Genomic DNA, 16,607 nt, shown 5'->3' with positions numbered 1-16,607 from the left:
AATTGGAGGATTCATTATTCTTCCTTTATTGCCATTTCTTCTGCATCCTTTTTTTTATATTTTCAATGTGAAAAAAAGAAAAGAAAGCAACAAGAATGAGAGGACAAAAGGACAAACTCTTTCACTTCAGAAAAAAAAAATAGAGAATAATTTAATTGGAAAAAAAAAGGGTTCAAGCAACAAATCAGAATGACAGCACAAGTCACAAGAATCATAACATACTTTATGCCCATCCTCAAAGGAAATCATAGGCATGGAAGATGTCCAGGGAGGAGTAATTTTTCTCTTTTATATGTTATTCTTCAGAACAATGACTTCAGAGCTTCACTGAGACAGAGCCCAAGCCAAGCATGCTGGAGCTCCAAAGAAGGAGCTGTAAATCTGATGAGCAGAAATGACACTAAACACTTACCCAGAGCTGATCATCCTGGCCTGCAGGACTTTTCTTTACAAAAGCCCCATAATATGTAGCAATATTCCGGTGATGGGAGTACTTTTTTAACATATTTATCTCCAGCTTGATTTCCTCCTCTTCATTCTGTAACAAAAGAGAGAAGGAGGCTCCTTAGGTGACCAGAGACCAGCGAGCCCCAAGGCTGCAAAGCAATCCCTGTCTTTGGAGGCCTCAACAGCCAGCTGGAACCACCCAGAGCAAGCTGGTCTGATCCATGGCTGACCCTGCTTTGAGCAGGAGGTTGGGACCAGAGCCACCCTGGGATTATGAGACTGCAGCCGATAGATGGCTCTTATATTGACAGCTGAATCACCCTGATCCATGGGTCTAAACCAATGAATTGCTATGGCTTGACCTAAAGAATCAAAAGCGTCCCTACTTGGGCATAAAAACTGTATATTGTCTCCTCAGGGAGCTTAGACAGGACCTATTACCCCCCCATTTGTGGTTTCTGCATGCATTAATTTAGTCTCAGAGAAACTAACCAGATTCAAACAAAAATAAAATTATTCCTAACACACCATCACTTAAATACTTGGAAAAGCACTGAGTACACACATCAGACAATTTGTCTTCCCAGTCTTGTGGAGGGTCCTGCTGGGAGGAAACCAAAGCCAAGAAGGAGGTGACTTGCCACAAATCAAACTCCAGCGTAAGCCAGGGTCAGGATCTGTTCCTCCCTTACAGCTGTGAGGCTGCCCTATCCTGCCCATGGGCTTTCCCCCTCCTAACACCAAGCTGCCCCTGGCATGTTGGGGGCTAGCACACCCCTAGACATCAGCTTCCAGGCACTAGCTGCCTGTTTTCCCTTGGCTTTGTTCCAGTCTCATCAGGGCAGGCATTCTCTTCGGCCCATACAACATTGTGCACAATAAGACAACTAATGGAAACACAAGTTTTAATAATTATGTAGGAAGGAAAAGCCCTTTTTCAGAAAGCTGCCTGATTTGGAAAGGCCCCCTCAGAACCTGTTTGCTATGGGGCACCACACCCAGCGAAACACACCTAGGTTTTCACCTTAATAGGAAAGGAGTGCTGCTACAGGGTATCCTTGTTCCAGTTAAAAGGAGTAGGAAAAACTTGAAAATTAATTTACTTTGTTGCAAAACATCCCAGTCATCACTTATTACAAGAAGGGGAAAAAAAAAAAAGAGGCAGCAAGAACAATTCAGCCCCAAAAGACATTTTCCTGTGCTTTTCCTCTATTTTCCAGTACTTTTGCCATTGAAGCATTCCTTTAACCACCATAATGGACTCCTTATAAAGCCAGACACATTGACCTTTCTACCTGGAGCAACACATTAAAGCCTGATAGGCTAAAGCCAAATTCCCTCAAGAATATGCATATGATGTGTCTTATTAAAGTTGACCACATAAAAATCATTCCCAATCACAGAAGGGACCAGTAAGTTTTCCCAGTAACATCAACACCCAGGAGACACGTTACCAGACCAAAGCCTAATTGTATTAAGCCTTCAGAGACATAAAATAACTGGCTGAAGCTAAATGAAGCTCTTTCAGGTTTCGTAACAATCTTTGTTGAACACAGGCTCTCAAGCTGCATACATTATACTAAATAGTTAATTTGCCTTTTGTTTTCACTTAGGGAGAAAGGAGGACCCTTAATCCTTGGTTTGATACAGCCCTGGATGTTTTATGACTGAATTAGGCTGAAGAGGAGCCCAGTGCAGCACGTGGAGCGTCCTGGAGAAATGGGAGCTGACTCCAGACAGCAAACAGGAAATCCTCCAGGGGCAGGACTCTGCACACAGACAGAGATGAGGAGCAAAGGGAGGTGAGAGCTTGTGCTGAGGGGATACAAGGCTCTACTCCCTCTGGAACTCAACAGTGCACATGAAAGGGTGGACACAAGCAGGCAAGGAGGAGGCAGAGAATAAGGACATGGGAATTGTCATCCTGGACCTGACCACAAGGGTTCTTGTGTCACCTACACAAGCTTCTGAATCCTTAGGGAAGATGGGCAGAAAGAGGAACAAACAGGGAGGACTCCTTCCTTCCTTCCTCTGCTGTCCCTCCTGCACTCTGCCCACTCCTGCAAATGTGTGGAGGGGCAACTCATCTTTGGTAAAGGCCTTCTCCAAATTACTTATAATATTTACAGATGTGAAGGGTTCAGGTTTTTTTAACTCTGTCTACCTACACGAAATTTGCTCTGGTGGAGTCCAGCTCCCTGCTGTGCCCTCAGCACCAGCCTGTGGCTTTCACAAAGTTTCCTTCTGGGAGCTGGCAGATCCCAACCACTTCCTCATTGCTGCTGCCTCTTTTTCAGCTCTTCATCCTTTACCCAATTAATTTTCTGGATGTTGGAACCATGCTGGCAAAGCTCTTATCCAAGTACTTTGTAATCCTCTGCAATCTGACCTCCATGTTTTTAAAACAAAACCAAGCATGTCCATGAATGTTGGGGAAGATGAAACAGGGAAACCTTATGAACATGATTGTTCAGCAAAAGATTCTGAAAATATGAAGCCTAGAATCTAAATAGAAATGAAAACTAGCTTTGAGCTATAGGATACTGAGTGTTAGTTACTATATAACCAAAGAACAATAGCCTAGCCAGATGAAGGAGAATCCCTGTTGATTAAAAAATACCCTTCTGCTGACAGTGAATCCAAAGGTCGAAGAAGCAAGAGAAGAATTTGAAAAGTAGCTTTTACAGTTTAAAATGCAACACTGTATGGTAATGTAGTAGTTATTATAGGCTATATGTAATTTCTATAGAATGTGTGTCATATACTGGTTGGTTACTGGGAATTAGAATATTCAGTATAGAAAAAGATATAATGTATTGTAACAAGAACTTCACTCACTTAACTTCCTCTCTTACGCTCTTACTTAGCCTCTCATACTCTTGCTCTCTTTACTGCCCTTTACCTCTTAGGCTCTTACCCTCTCTTACCCCCTCTTTCCCCCCTCTCTCTCTCTCTACCCCCTTAATTGCCTACTGCTCTCATGTTCTCAGACCCCTCTTTCCACTCTCTCTCCCTCTCTGAGCATGTTTATGCTGTGGCTGGCAGTGTAAACAGATCTCTTCCACCTTCTACCTGAATAATAAACTGCTTACACCAAGAGCAGCCTGACCCTGGAGAAGTCTCTAACCATGAGCTTTTTACACCTACACGTGAACAGAGCCAGGATAGCCCACAGGCTCTTCCACACCCTCTGGCAAGAGCAAGAGGAGCTACACATGGGTAATGCTCCTTTCCTAGAACCAGCAAGATGCAATTCCTGCTTTCTCTTGTGTCTTTATTTACCCTGAAGGCCAGAACTTTATCCCTCCCTGCACCTCTTTTTGCCTTGCCCATCCTGGCCCAAGCAGCAATGCCCAGTACAGCTGACTGCCTTGGGGAGACATTCCCTGGAGCAAACAGCTGAGCTTCAGGTGCTGGTCAGTCTCTAAGGGCTGTGCAGGACAGCAGCTGGGCATTCACAGACAAATGCACTCTGCCTCACCAGTGCCCCAGTGAGTTTTGGAAGAAATACTCTATGCCATGGAAAAACCAAGGCAGAAGGGTAAATGTGATTGTGTCCCATGGGCTGTGTCATGAGGCCTGCCCAGGAACTGAACCCAGACTTGCTAAGCCTCAGTGCTGTGTACATCCTTCAAGCACAGTGACTGGGGACAAAAGCACCCTCAGCTTCTCAGTGCATGCCCACACTCACATTTTCCACTTTACACCACCCCTCTTGCCAGCATTACCATCAGCCCCATGTCTCAGGGGTCTACAAACCTGCTCATGAATAAAGCTGCTCAAGGAAAGGAAACAGGCTTGCAGATGTGCAGGTGCAAAAAGCTGTTTGCTTTCACAAACCAGTGCGTTCCTGGGCACAGATGGCTGCATGCACAGAGATGACAGGTTCATGATCAAAGGCTGTTTTTGAAGATGTGTGCCTATGTACAATGGCATTAGAACTAGAAAACACATTCCTCTGACCACAGATGGAAACCAGATCATCAGCTGATAAATTCTGCACCAAGAGACCCCTTAGTACAGGGGCAGGTCTAACAACAAGTTTCACATTTAAATGTTATTTTGCTCTCTAGAAAGAATGAAAGCAAAGACAGATGGAGAATGATGTGCTGGAGAAGAGCTCTTTGATCACCTGCACCAATAGCTGAAGAGACAAGCAGCAAGAATCCAGTCTCTCTGCAAGCACTCTGCTTGTTTGGCTCTGTCAAAAAACAGGAAGCAGAGCCTGCATGGAGAGGTACATGAGTGCACGTTGCCATCAGCTCCCCTTTAACCATTTCAAAGGGTTCCCCCCGCCCCCCCGTGCAACTCAATACAGCAGCACTTCCTGACAGATGTCCAGAGGATCCCACAATGACCACAGCATCCTGCTGCCGCTCTTAAGAAACCGGCCTGGGGCTGCAGCTCATGACAGCAAAGGGCAGATTTGCTGAGCTCTCGGAGTGCCCCAGATCTGAACAATCACAGCTGGAGCTGGTCAGGCAATTTCTGATGAAATGACTTCTTACTGGAAAAAGAAGCCCTGTAGATTTGGCAAACAAATCAGAATCTTTCGGAGAACAAAGGTGGCAGAAGTAGCAGAAGCGAAGCCAACTCTGCATTAGGAAAGTGGAAATAAGAGCAGAAAGCCCTGCACTCACCCTGTGCCAAGGTCAGAAAGCAGGAACACTTGAGCACAGTTGAGCTGGAATTGTCCAGGGTTTAGTGGAGGAAGAGCACCAGGGAAAATCCTTTTGGGCAGTTGCACTAACATGCTCCTCACTGCTCCTCACCTTCCCATGAAGGGTCTTAATGTGAAAACAGCATGACCTGCTATCACTGCCCCTCAAACAATGGGACAAGATGCTGGTTCTGTCACCTGCAGCAAATCAAACCTTAACCTTGTTTTGTTCTCAGAATCTTGGAGGTCTACTAAGGTGATTCCTGAAGTGGGATGAAGTTGTCCTTTTTAAATTTTTAAAATATTTTAAATTTAAAATATTTTAAAATATTTTATTTTTTTAAAATTCCTGAAATTGTCCTCTTTATATTTTGTTTTCAAGTAAGTAGGCATTACTGGATGCTACAGTTTGTTGCTTGCATACAAAGAAGATTATGTTATGTACAGCATAGGGAAAGAAATCTTTCCAAGGTTCCCTTCCTGCAGTCTTTTCTTCAGTTGTTTCATCACAGAAGGGACTGTCACTGGTGTTAATGTGACAACCCACAAGCTACACCTTTAACCAGTCCTTACACATTGTTGACTGACCCAGCAAAACAGGAAAGCAGAGCTGGATAACTTATGAGCATGTGCCAGGATCCATTCTGTCAGCTCCTGTCAAGGCAGGGAGGTGCTCTCATCTCAGGAATCTGACTGTCATCCAATCCGTATCTGCTCTCCCTTCCAAAATCCAGCAGCCTCATGCTTGGTGACTGCCATTTTTTAAAGCCAAAGCACCTGATGATAAATGTACCTACAGACCTAAAAGCAGAAATCCCACTGATCCTAATGTATCCTAATGTAGCACTCATTTAAAAACAAAATGCACCTTCCTCAGCACAGAACTGGCAATTCAGCTATGTACACCTATTGCATGAGCAGCAGCCACAGTCAAACCAGCCCTTAGATGTGCTTTGTACATTACAGTAGCATCCAAGTTCAGATCACTTGCTGCTCAGGGCTGGATTCTCACACCATCAACAGAGAGAACTGCCCTGGACCTGCTCTATGGGACAGGACCAACACAGACACCAACTTGGTCTGCTGCCTTTCAAGACAATGAAAAGACACATGAAAATGCAGGCAAGGCTTGCTTGTGCTTGTCCAAACACCATGTGTAGATGAAGCCCTGGCCCAGATGATTTGGCCCTTGGTTTGTTTTTTTTTAAACTTCAGATGATAACCCTTCCATCATATCGCAAGAGGAGCTGGGTTTCTGTTCTCTGTATCCACACTGCCAGAGTGACAGAACAGGGAGCTGGTCTTCAGCGAGTCTGAGTGCATCCTACCAAACCAGACTTCTAGGAAATTCAAGAGGAGGAAGTACAGAGTCTCCCCAACGTTCCTGGGGCTCAGGCTAATGTGATCTCAAGGAGGCAAGCTGCTCCACTACTGGCTGTGCTCTTAAAAGGAGAGACAAAACCCAGTATTTAGCAACTTTTTCAACACCCTGTTTCAGCACTGACACATCCATTTATAAATGTGAGTAGGGACAGTGCAAATTAAACTGTCTCCTTCCCTCATCTGTCAAATCACAATAAAAAAGCACTGCATTTGCATTTCTAACATGTTCCTGCTTGCTGGCTGTCAGGGCACTACTCCGAGGAACAGCTGGCTCATGAGGGGATAGGATGTGATGAAACAGCAGAGGCAGTGCACAGATACAGGAAATCTTTTAATTACTATCTCTGAAAGCAGATAATCAACTAGAAACAAGCAGGAAGGGACTTCTTGCCTTTGTTATTATTGAACATCAAAATACATGTCAATGCACTCCCTTATTGCTTTGTCACCATTGGTCAGCCACACTTTAAAAATATGATTATGTTAACACCACTCCGTACTTTGTAAGACACAAATTGGTGCTCAGGAACCACGATTTACACCAGTGGATCTTCTTTCATGAGCTGTCCACCTTCTCTTGATCTCATTATTTATTTTTCCTTGCTGCTTAACAGTGACAATATTATTTTTGGTTTTGCACTCACCTCAGTAACATTCATCACTTTGATTGCTGCCAGCTGCCCAGTCTTAACATGGCGACCCTGTTAAAATAACAGAAGACACTAAGTAAAACATGTATGCAAACTAGGAATACACAACAAATTAGGCCTCTAACAACTAGGTTTGACTAATTGCTTTCAATCAAGTTCAAGGCAATGTTCTAGCTGAAGCTGTCCCTGCTCCTTGCAAGGTGACCTTTAAAAGATGCTTTCCAACCCAAACTATTCTATGATTCTATGCACCAAGCAACCTTCCAGTGACACAAAACCACCAAGGTGAAGTTTGGTGATGTGTTACCAGAGCCACACCCTTACTGTGCTCTGAATTTAACAGAGTTATCTCTACAGGGCTGAATTTAGCACAAAGGAAGCAGCAATGCTGGGAGACCTCTGTTCTCACACCACAACGTGGCACAAGCTCACAGGTCTCCATCTAACTTCTGTCCAACAGGTGATGCCGGCCCTGGAGCCTCCTCTTCTAGGAAATCTCAGCACAGCCTCAGAATGTCTGAACAAGAGCCACGTTCCAGTCCTGCCATCCATGGCTGAGGTGTGCTGGGGAAGCTGGAAGGGATTGGGCAGTTGGCTCTGTCCCCACCCTGACCCCGACATGTCCTGGCCCACCTCAGGGTAAAGACAAAACTCTGGGTTCCAGTGGCTCAATATGGCAACATCTATGTGGCTGCTAAGAAACTAAAGCTTTATGTGTGATTTTGCCTTCTCTTTTCTTTTGTTTTTTAAAATTTCTTTAAAATGCTTTTCACTTCAAAATGCTTAGTTTTTATAATGCTTACTTTAGCTAACTATATCTCAGCTACTACTCAGCTAGTATCTCAGCTACTTCCCCAAAAGCATGCAGGAGCTTTGAATTTAAAAATGTCATCTTCTGTGGTGGTGGGGAGGAACTAACCCAGGACTTTGACTGTGTGGGTGCCCACACATGTAGATAGTTCATTATGAAATGCCCACACCCCATAGGCAGGTTTAAACAACAGACAGCTGGTAACTTCAGACTAGCTAAGAGGCCTGGTTTTAAAAACACAGCTAGGTAAAGGGAGGTCATAGGAAATAAAACTATTAAAAGAGCAAACTTGCTACTGAGACTGACAAAATGTGATTGACAAAAACACACATCATGAACAAAACCATGAATCTTGCTGTCAGTTGCAGTTTCTTGCTTTGGTTAGGTCAAGCTGCTCAACAGATACCACAGATGATGCCTTTCACCATGATACCCAGCACTGACCTCACACTGGAAGATGCTATCAAAAGATTTGGATATACAGTGGGTTTGCAATACATCCTAGCTCCTCACTTCCATCAGATGTTCAGAAATGGGTTTCAAGCTTTGAGATCGCAATTTTATTCCTAAAATAGTAGTGCCTGCAAAGCTGTATATCAAAATAACTAACTGACACCAGTTAAGCAAGCCACTGGAAATCAGGAAATCAAATATGAAATGCTGCAGTTTGCAGACAAAATGATTTGCAGGTGCAATTTACACTCACAAAATTAAAAGTCGGGTTGATGTAATTTTAAAACCCAGGTTCTATCTGCACAAAAGTGTACACAAATGTTATTTCTAAGACTAAGCAACTTTGCATCAAAGAAAAATGATTCCTCATTCTCAGGCAATATGTCACAGTCATGTTTTCTTTTACAAAAGACTAAATCCTGCTGAGTTTTTTGTATATTTATAAGTGTCCTCTTTCCACGGAAGCACTCCTGGGATTTCTCATGATGTAGAATGACAGGATTTACATACCAGGAGAGGATCAGCACAGACCTCAGGAGGAAGATAAAGAGGACACACTCTCCCCAGGCCACACAGGCCTCGGTGGGTGAGTGTGGATGGGCAGTGACCACTGCCAGCCCAAAGGATGCTGGTGTTGGGCATCCCTGCTGTCCATCCCTGCTAACGCCAGCACTGGTCAGCAAGTTTCCTCTGCACAGCCACAGCTCCTCTCTTGGAACCATTGTCTGCAAATGTTCCCATTTCCATGGAATGTCTTGGCAAGACAGGGAGAGGGCCTTCCCCAAAGCACAGCCACCCTGTCCTCACCCCAGAGTTTGTCTGGAGAGGACACAGAGACATGGTAGCTCCTTGTCTCTGGACACCACGCACCAGGTGAGCAGCCCAGGGAAAACAGGGGTCTCCTCTGGACTGCTGTAGATTCTGCAAAGGACCAAGAACTAACACTGATTTTCATAACTTTTCATAACATAATAATTATGTTATTGAAAACATAATCAATCAGTACTAGGTTAACACTGCACTTGAATATTCATCAGAATAAGGAAGAGGGAAAGGCTTGGCATTCAGTCCTGGTTTTGAAGCACAACTCCTGGTCAAATTATCCCTCTCTACAACAGATATTGGTTATTTTGCTGCCACAGTTATTTCCACTGGATGCAAAACCTGCTGCTGTCAGTTACCACCATAAATGTGAATACTAACCACTCCACACCCCCCCCCCCAAAAAAAAAAAAGGTTTTGAAAATCAGTATTTATGGGAAATAAAACAGCAAGTTATTTTGTTTTGTGGATTATTATTCACCTTTGTTCAAAAAATGTGTCCCTGTTAACTAAGATGCACAACTCAATCCTGCTCCTGTATTAAGGCACATGACTGTGCTGGCAGTTCAGAACAAAAATCACAGATTTCTCAATATTGGTCATTTAAACTGTTCAGAGTCAATTTTCCTTAACATCTCTAAGAGGAATAAATATCCTGAACCCAGCCCTGGGGTTCTTGCTAAGAGATAGAGAGTAATGCCTTAGCAAGAAAAGATTTCAGTGCTGGTCCCTTATTTTCTTCATTTATCAATAAATCTCAGAGGTTAGCCAGAGTTCATGGGAACTCTCACACTGCTGCTTCTGCTGAAGCCACTAAGTTGAGCATGTGTGAATTGTTTGGAGAAAAGTGGGGTTTCGATTTTTGTTTAAAGCTTCTAGGAGTAAACTGGCTGTTTTAGCTGATTCCCAACCAAATGAGATCAACTGATTCACTTACTTCCAGTGATAAGACATGCTGAAGTTCATCCTTATTTATTTAATCTGAAATGGGAGGAAGAACAAGAGGCATTGTCCTCCCAGCCCTCTGTTCATTCTGCCACTGCCCATCCTCTCCAGATAACTGGAGTTCAGTCTGCTGTGATTCAAGATCCTCCACTGCACATTTCTCCAGAGACTGGGCAGAGGGCTGGAATGGTCTTTGGGCCAGTTTCCCTAATAAAATGTTTCATCTTTCACCCAAATGCTCAGTATAAGAGCTCTGGAGAATGTAGTCAAAACATCCAACAGCCATTTGCAACACCCATATTCCTACCCAGGAGTAAAACATCAAACTCTATCAAGCTCATACAGAGCTAAGACACGAACGATTCTGAGGCTCAAAGACTTTCTAAAATTGATGTTCCACCCTTCATTTTGGTGAGGTATCCAAGCTGGAAAAAATTCTGCCATTAGCCTTGAGTCCAGCTAAATTCCTGGTCTCCTCCAGAAAATATTTCCGCATAAAGTGTGCAGTAGTTGCCAGTTAGTCACTACAGCAACATTCAGCAAACCTGAAGCCAGCACACACATTTTTCAATGCAGACTGCTCACTGAAGCCAGACTTGTGGGAGATCCTTTATGCCAAAGATCTGGTTCTGATGAGCTCCAACCCTGCATTATCTCTGCAGGGAGAGATACACGGAAGAGAGCAGATTGCTCAGCGTTATTTCTGTTGGATGTGTATTTATCTTTTCACCTTACATAAAGCAACCACTTATCTACACCCTCTAAGGTAACCTCTAAGGGTCAAGACACATACTTTTCTATTTACATCAAACAAGAGTGTCAACATTAGCAGCCAGCTATTAGCTGATAAAGGGGCCTTACATGAATTAAGTATATTTATAAAATGATGCATTTGGTCATGTACAACACCTTTTCCTCTTAGTTTCTAATTAAAATTTTGGACGGTCCCAGTCTGAGGCCATGATTATAAGAAGAGACCCAAGGTCCCAATGAGATTATATGGTTACAAGTCATATGCAGAGAGCTTGGTTTGACAGCTTCCCTCCCAGATCCTGCACGTATCACTCTTCCCAGGGGTGGGAAACAGCTCCCATCAGATTCTCTTCCCACTTGGGATTTGCCAGACTTGGAGCAGACAATTCTAAGTCCAGACAGCAGAAGCCAGCTGTCCAGTCAAGTGCTGCACACCGTGCCAAGGCAGCCCACGGCAGTCCCAGCACAGGCTTCCTTTTTGGCAACACACACTCATTAATGTTCACGTGCTTCTGGGCCTGTCTGATGGAGCTGTCCCCATGTAACTGCAGCAGGAAGAAGTGCAGGAGAAAGGCAGGGACTGCCTGCTGCAGGACACCAAGGCAGCACAGAGCTGGTGTGTTTGACCACACAGTATGTCCTTGCTCCATGTCCTTGTCTTCTTGTCTGCAACCAGAAGCACCATGCCACTTGTGTCTCCCTTAAAAAGCAGGGGTGTCAGAGAGGCAGTCAGGTACCTGTGTGCAGGGACACCTTTCAAAAAGCAGGAGACCTGGACACTTTTCAGTTTGCACCTCTGTGCCTGCATGAAGGGCCATTTCATAGCAAACACACTCTGCTGTCAGGCACAGACACAATCAGCTCACAGCATTAGCACAAGGGTATGGGACTCCTGGGTGACCCATCACAGTGCTGCCTGCCTGTATAATCCCAAAAGCTGGTAGGTGCCACAACCTTAACTCTCAGGACTTCTCTGGATGTTCAAGATTCACATTGTAAAGCAAGATGTGGTTGATGGAAGTGTGGGACTTTGGTGGTCAAGGTTTTCCTCGACCAGAAGCATTCCTGACGGGATAAGAGATGCAGCTTGTGGCCAGCCGCCCTTTGGGAGCGAGGTGAAGGCACAGCTGTGTCACTGCAAGCTCTCACCGAAAGTGAACTCGAGCGAGCAGATTTCCTGTTCAAAATGCACTGATGAACTTTGAAGTTTGAGCCCATCTTGGGTAAATCTGTGTGGCTTTGCAGCTGCTGGCAACTTGCCAGCTCAGCTGTGCCTTGTGGGACTGGTCCCCACCCTTTCACCCCTCGCCTCTCCACCCTTTCCACCCTGCCAATACAAGAAAAACCTTTAAGAGATTATGCATAGAGTGAACAATGCTCTGCATAGTGATCCAGGAAACCCTATGTCTTATTCCATGTGACCTTAATGAAGTCACGATCCTTCTGTTTCCCTTTCCACCCGCACAGGACTTTTCTACTCAGACCCAGTTCTTTAGAAGGGACGAGCAGTGTTTGCTAACCCCAGCCCCAGAGCCAGTGGGAACACGAGCTCTGCCTGTTCCCACCGCAGGCAGGCAGGAGCAGCCTCCCATGCAGCTGCAGCTCCAGTGGGTCAGCAAGGCAGGGAGGAAAACCCCAAAAACACAAAACCTGCAGATACGCTGCTCCTGTGCTGCTGCTTCGACACAGCCACTGTTCTACAGCAAAAGGCTGCTCATAGAAGCATTCTGCTGTCCCTCAGGGTCTTCACAATGTAAACAAGTGGTCAGGGCTTGCACACCTGGGGCTGTCACCTGAGAAGGCAATTTTTAGGTGAGCTCTATCAGCAAGAGCAGTCCATACGTCTCAATTCAGCAACTGCAACCATGTGAGACAGCACACTAGTTGTGGTTAGAGCTCTTCAGCTAAAAATACAGCAGTAATGCAAAACTTGAAAGAACAGGGATATATTCCAAGGAAGATGTAATTAAGAGCTTATAGCTTGTTTTTGTTAGTTAATGACCCAAGGCGAAGTTCAGAGTAAGTCATGCACTGAATTTCAGGAACAATCCATTTCATCGTAGGCTATGACATGTAATCCACATCAACTCTGATAGTTTAAAAACCCACAAAAATACAAACACAAAAAACCACACAAAACCCCCTAAACCACAAACACCTTGGACAGATGGGCATCAGTTTCACAAAGTCATTTTTTTTTTTCTTTTTTAACCCCTCACAAAGAGCTTGAGACACCAGCCAGGTGGGAACACAGCTATCGTTTTGATTACAGCTTCATCCTTTTAATCACACAACTCAGGCTGCAGAAAGCCTCCTCTGATTGACATTAAAAAGTTTTGGTGGTAATTTTGTCACATTAGCTCTGGATGTCAATTGTATTTCAGGGATGTAAATCAAAAAATGGCATTCCCCTAGAGCATTTCTTTCCTGTTTTATCATACTGGGAGATGCTGAGATTTTGGAAGCTGTTCCAGGTCACCTCTAGGGTAGCCCTCAGCTCCATCTCTCAGCTGAAGCACACCTCTTCTGTCCTTGTGACTGCTTTCATGCCAGCAGTGCAGGATGCAGGGGCTGCCATAAACCACAACCCAGCTGCAATGCCTCACTGCTGCCGTGTGGATGCAACACGTTTGTCCTTTCACCACCACTGCAGCCACACAATGTCCAGACAGTCCCAGGTCTCACCCAACACCACCTGGGCAGCAGAAATACTGCACTTCCTCTTCCCTATGCTCCTTTAACACACTCTGGGTAGCTTTGCTGCCGTTCACAGTGCCAAAGGGAGGAAGAGCACACTCAGCACCAGCTCCTGAGATCAACAGGAGGCAACACAAAGGTGCTCTCTTGCCCTCAGACAGTCCAACATCACCACCAGGCACAGTCCCTCACCTGGAGCAGGGCTGCCTGGCAGACCCCAACTTAATGTTGCCTTCAGAGCCAACCCTAAATGTTTCCTGCCAGGGAAAGCAAAGCACATCACCTAAACACTACATAACATCACCCTTGTCAGTGGTGAACAACAGAAATAGGAACACACTGTAGGTAATCAAGACATGCTCTTCAAGGTTTATGTCATACTGGTCTTTTTTTCTACTATATGCTAAACCCCATTTAAAACCCCCTAAATCTGTGATTAGTTGTGTTCTAACAAGTCAGCTAAAATGCATCACTTTAGGTATAGACCATACCAGTAAGTCAAATGTTATTTCTCATATCCCAGAACTTGGGTTGCAAAATACGAGCGCTAAACCCTAAAATGTCTGCATGTAGATATATAAAGAATGAAAATTAATTACATTCAGTGTTCTTTGAGACAAAGGCTGCTACATTAATGAAGAAATATTAGGGATATATATGATTTATAAATGGATTTAAAATTATTTTTAAAACCTTAAAATGTTACACTGCATTCCAAATTAAAAAAAAATATAATTTTGTAAAACTTATCCCATTTTTGTAGTAAAAATGGATTGAATATTCAATGAAAAACAAATTATTTTCCTTGGAAACACCACCACCCTATTTATGTGCAGAACATGTAATTTTATCCATCCTTCCATCCTATTGCTTTTCTCTCCCCCACCCCCTTATTCAGAGTGGGAATGTATTTGCACTCATTCAAAGTGAAAATGTCAGTTTTATGAATTTTTCCAAATGAAGTTTTAGATGTTTCAGGGGTAAGATGTTAAAAAAGAAAATCAGGGATTTCTCTCAGGGCCCCTTCTTGTGTCACATGTTTAAAGAAACAAACAAAATTATCACTGTAAATCATAGTACCACTGAAGATAACTAAGCTGGCATAGGAGAACTTCCTGTATACTAAAATAGCAAGACATTAGCCCAGAGAAGAGATTATAAATTATAACCTTCACCAGTCATTTAAAACTCTACCCACATCCACATTGTCTAGAAGGGAGGGATGGATAAGGGTCATTTCAAAAGTACCATATCAAATCACCTTGATCTCTGGAGGAAAACAACAGTTTTGCATCCCCACTGTAAATGTCTGTACCACCCTCATGAACTGTAAAACCCAAGAGGCACCAGAAGCAGTTTTTCTGTCCAGGTTTTTTTTTTTTTTTTTATCCTTTCAGTTCCTATTTCCTCCCATTGTATGAGTGGAAACACAGATTGTTTGCTTTGCCTAATGTTTGTCTGACTGTGTCTGACTGCAGACCAGTGGGAAAAGAAAATGAAACAAAGGAAAACATTCAAGCTCTTTCACAAACTCATATTTGAATACCTACATTTTTTGCAATATCAGTATGTTCACTTGATCAAATTACCATTCTCATCCAAAATATGAACCACTCACTGCACACTGGTATGGGAATGGACTAGGGGCTGATCTTTTGGGATACTGAAACCTCCTCCCAAATGGGTCACTGTGATCAGCAAGATCAAGCAAAGCACCAAGCTCTTTTGAAAATACCATTCTAGCCATAATAGAAGAGGCTTGTCCTCTACTTATTTGAAGTGGATGGTGTGTGCAGAAGAACGTCCCATGTAATCTTCTGCAGCTCCATGCTCATTTGGAGGGAAGTACCCTTCCTGTGGCTTCTCCCTGCTCAGCTAACATGCAGACATGGTGCTTTAGATCCCCAACTGCTACTTAAAGTTTCTGAACAATGTGAACAACGTGCAAGACAGAGAGCAGGAAAGAGCAGGAACAGTTCTCCTGGGGCAGATAAAACCAGGGTGCCTTGTGGTGGGTGTCAGTGGGACACTGAGAGTTGCAGCACACAGAGAACCTTGGATGAGCAACCTTCACCTGCCATTTTTGGGGTCACAGAGTTACTGGAGGCAGAGCTGCTCCTGTGAAGTCCCACTGACTTTTATTTGGTCCAATTTCCATCGGGTGATACTTCAGTAGCATCTGAGGGGATGGCAAACACTGAAGCTCCAGCTCCTCTCTGTTCAGAAGTCATCCAGGTGCTTAAGTTTAGAGGGAACTGCAAGGCCCCTGAGTGGGAACTGCTGGCAACAAGGAAAGAAAAGCAACATATTGGGGCCATATGTGGGTCGAGTAACTCAGATAGCAGCACAGTGAATAGGAGGAGAGGTCTGAGAAGTCGTGCAGTTATCCTATTTTCCTTACACTCCATTTATTGAGACATGAAACTGATTTCACTGAACTTAAATATCACTATCTGCACAAGCAGCAGCTTCAACAGCCTTGCTGTTCATCCTGAGCTTTGGCATTTGTCACATCCCTACACATCTGTTGAAACACTCTCAGATGTCCAGGCCCAGACTCCCATCAGGGCACGGAGGCTGTGTGGACACAGGCAGCTTTCCCCTTCCCATGGGAGCTCTGCCTTGGGGACACTGGGCTGGTGGGTTGTTCAGTACAGCACAGGGCAGTGGGGATATGGGGTGTTTGAAGTCCCAGGGCTCCTCTTGCTGTGCATGGGAGGGTTGGAATAGCCCTGGCACAGAGCCAGGCACACATAGCACTTGGGAGCCCAGTGATTTACCACAGCAAAGATCTGCTGCACCAGAAGTCTATTCATCCAGAAAAATAAACAATTTTGGAAAAGCCTCAGCCTTTATAAGGCTCTCACTCTGCAGAACAGGGGCTGCTGAGGAGCTGTGTCTGGGGTGAGGTACAAATCCCTCCACCCCAGTGAATTTTTGCTGCCTGACTCATAATCATCCATTTACAGAAATACAGGGTGCTAGA

General features: G+C 44.3%; 1 protein-coding gene across 11 annotated transcripts in view; it reads right to left on the bottom strand.

Annotated features, from left to right (window-relative positions):
• Nucleotides 1–16,607, bottom strand: part of NRK (Nik related kinase) — a 92,792-nt gene that overhangs the window by 56,190 nt on the left and 19,995 nt on the right. For 9 of the 11 annotated variants that reach the window (XM_086850169.1, XM_086850168.1, XM_086850173.1 and 6 more), the window contains exons 3-4: nucleotides 7,135–7,191; nucleotides 413–538 (exon numbers count right to left, since the gene is read on the bottom strand). In XM_086850169.1, the coding sequence (XP_086706295.1) occupies nucleotides 413–538; nucleotides 7,135–7,191 (183 nt within the window). Of the gene's footprint in view, nucleotides 1–412; nucleotides 539–7,134; nucleotides 7,192–7,943; nucleotides 8,087–16,607 lie in introns of those variants that run through there. The other 2 variants (XM_086850176.1, XM_086850179.1) reach the window with 1 other exon arrangement.

Source organism: Cyanistes caeruleus, chromosome 14 (assembly GCF_971803275.1).
Source record: "Cyanistes caeruleus chromosome 14, bCyaCae1.hap1.1, whole genome shotgun sequence".
In the NCBI taxonomy this organism is placed as follows: domain Eukaryota; kingdom Metazoa; phylum Chordata; class Aves; order Passeriformes; family Paridae; genus Cyanistes; species Cyanistes caeruleus.
This window is presented reverse-complemented; position numbering and strand designations above follow the sequence as displayed.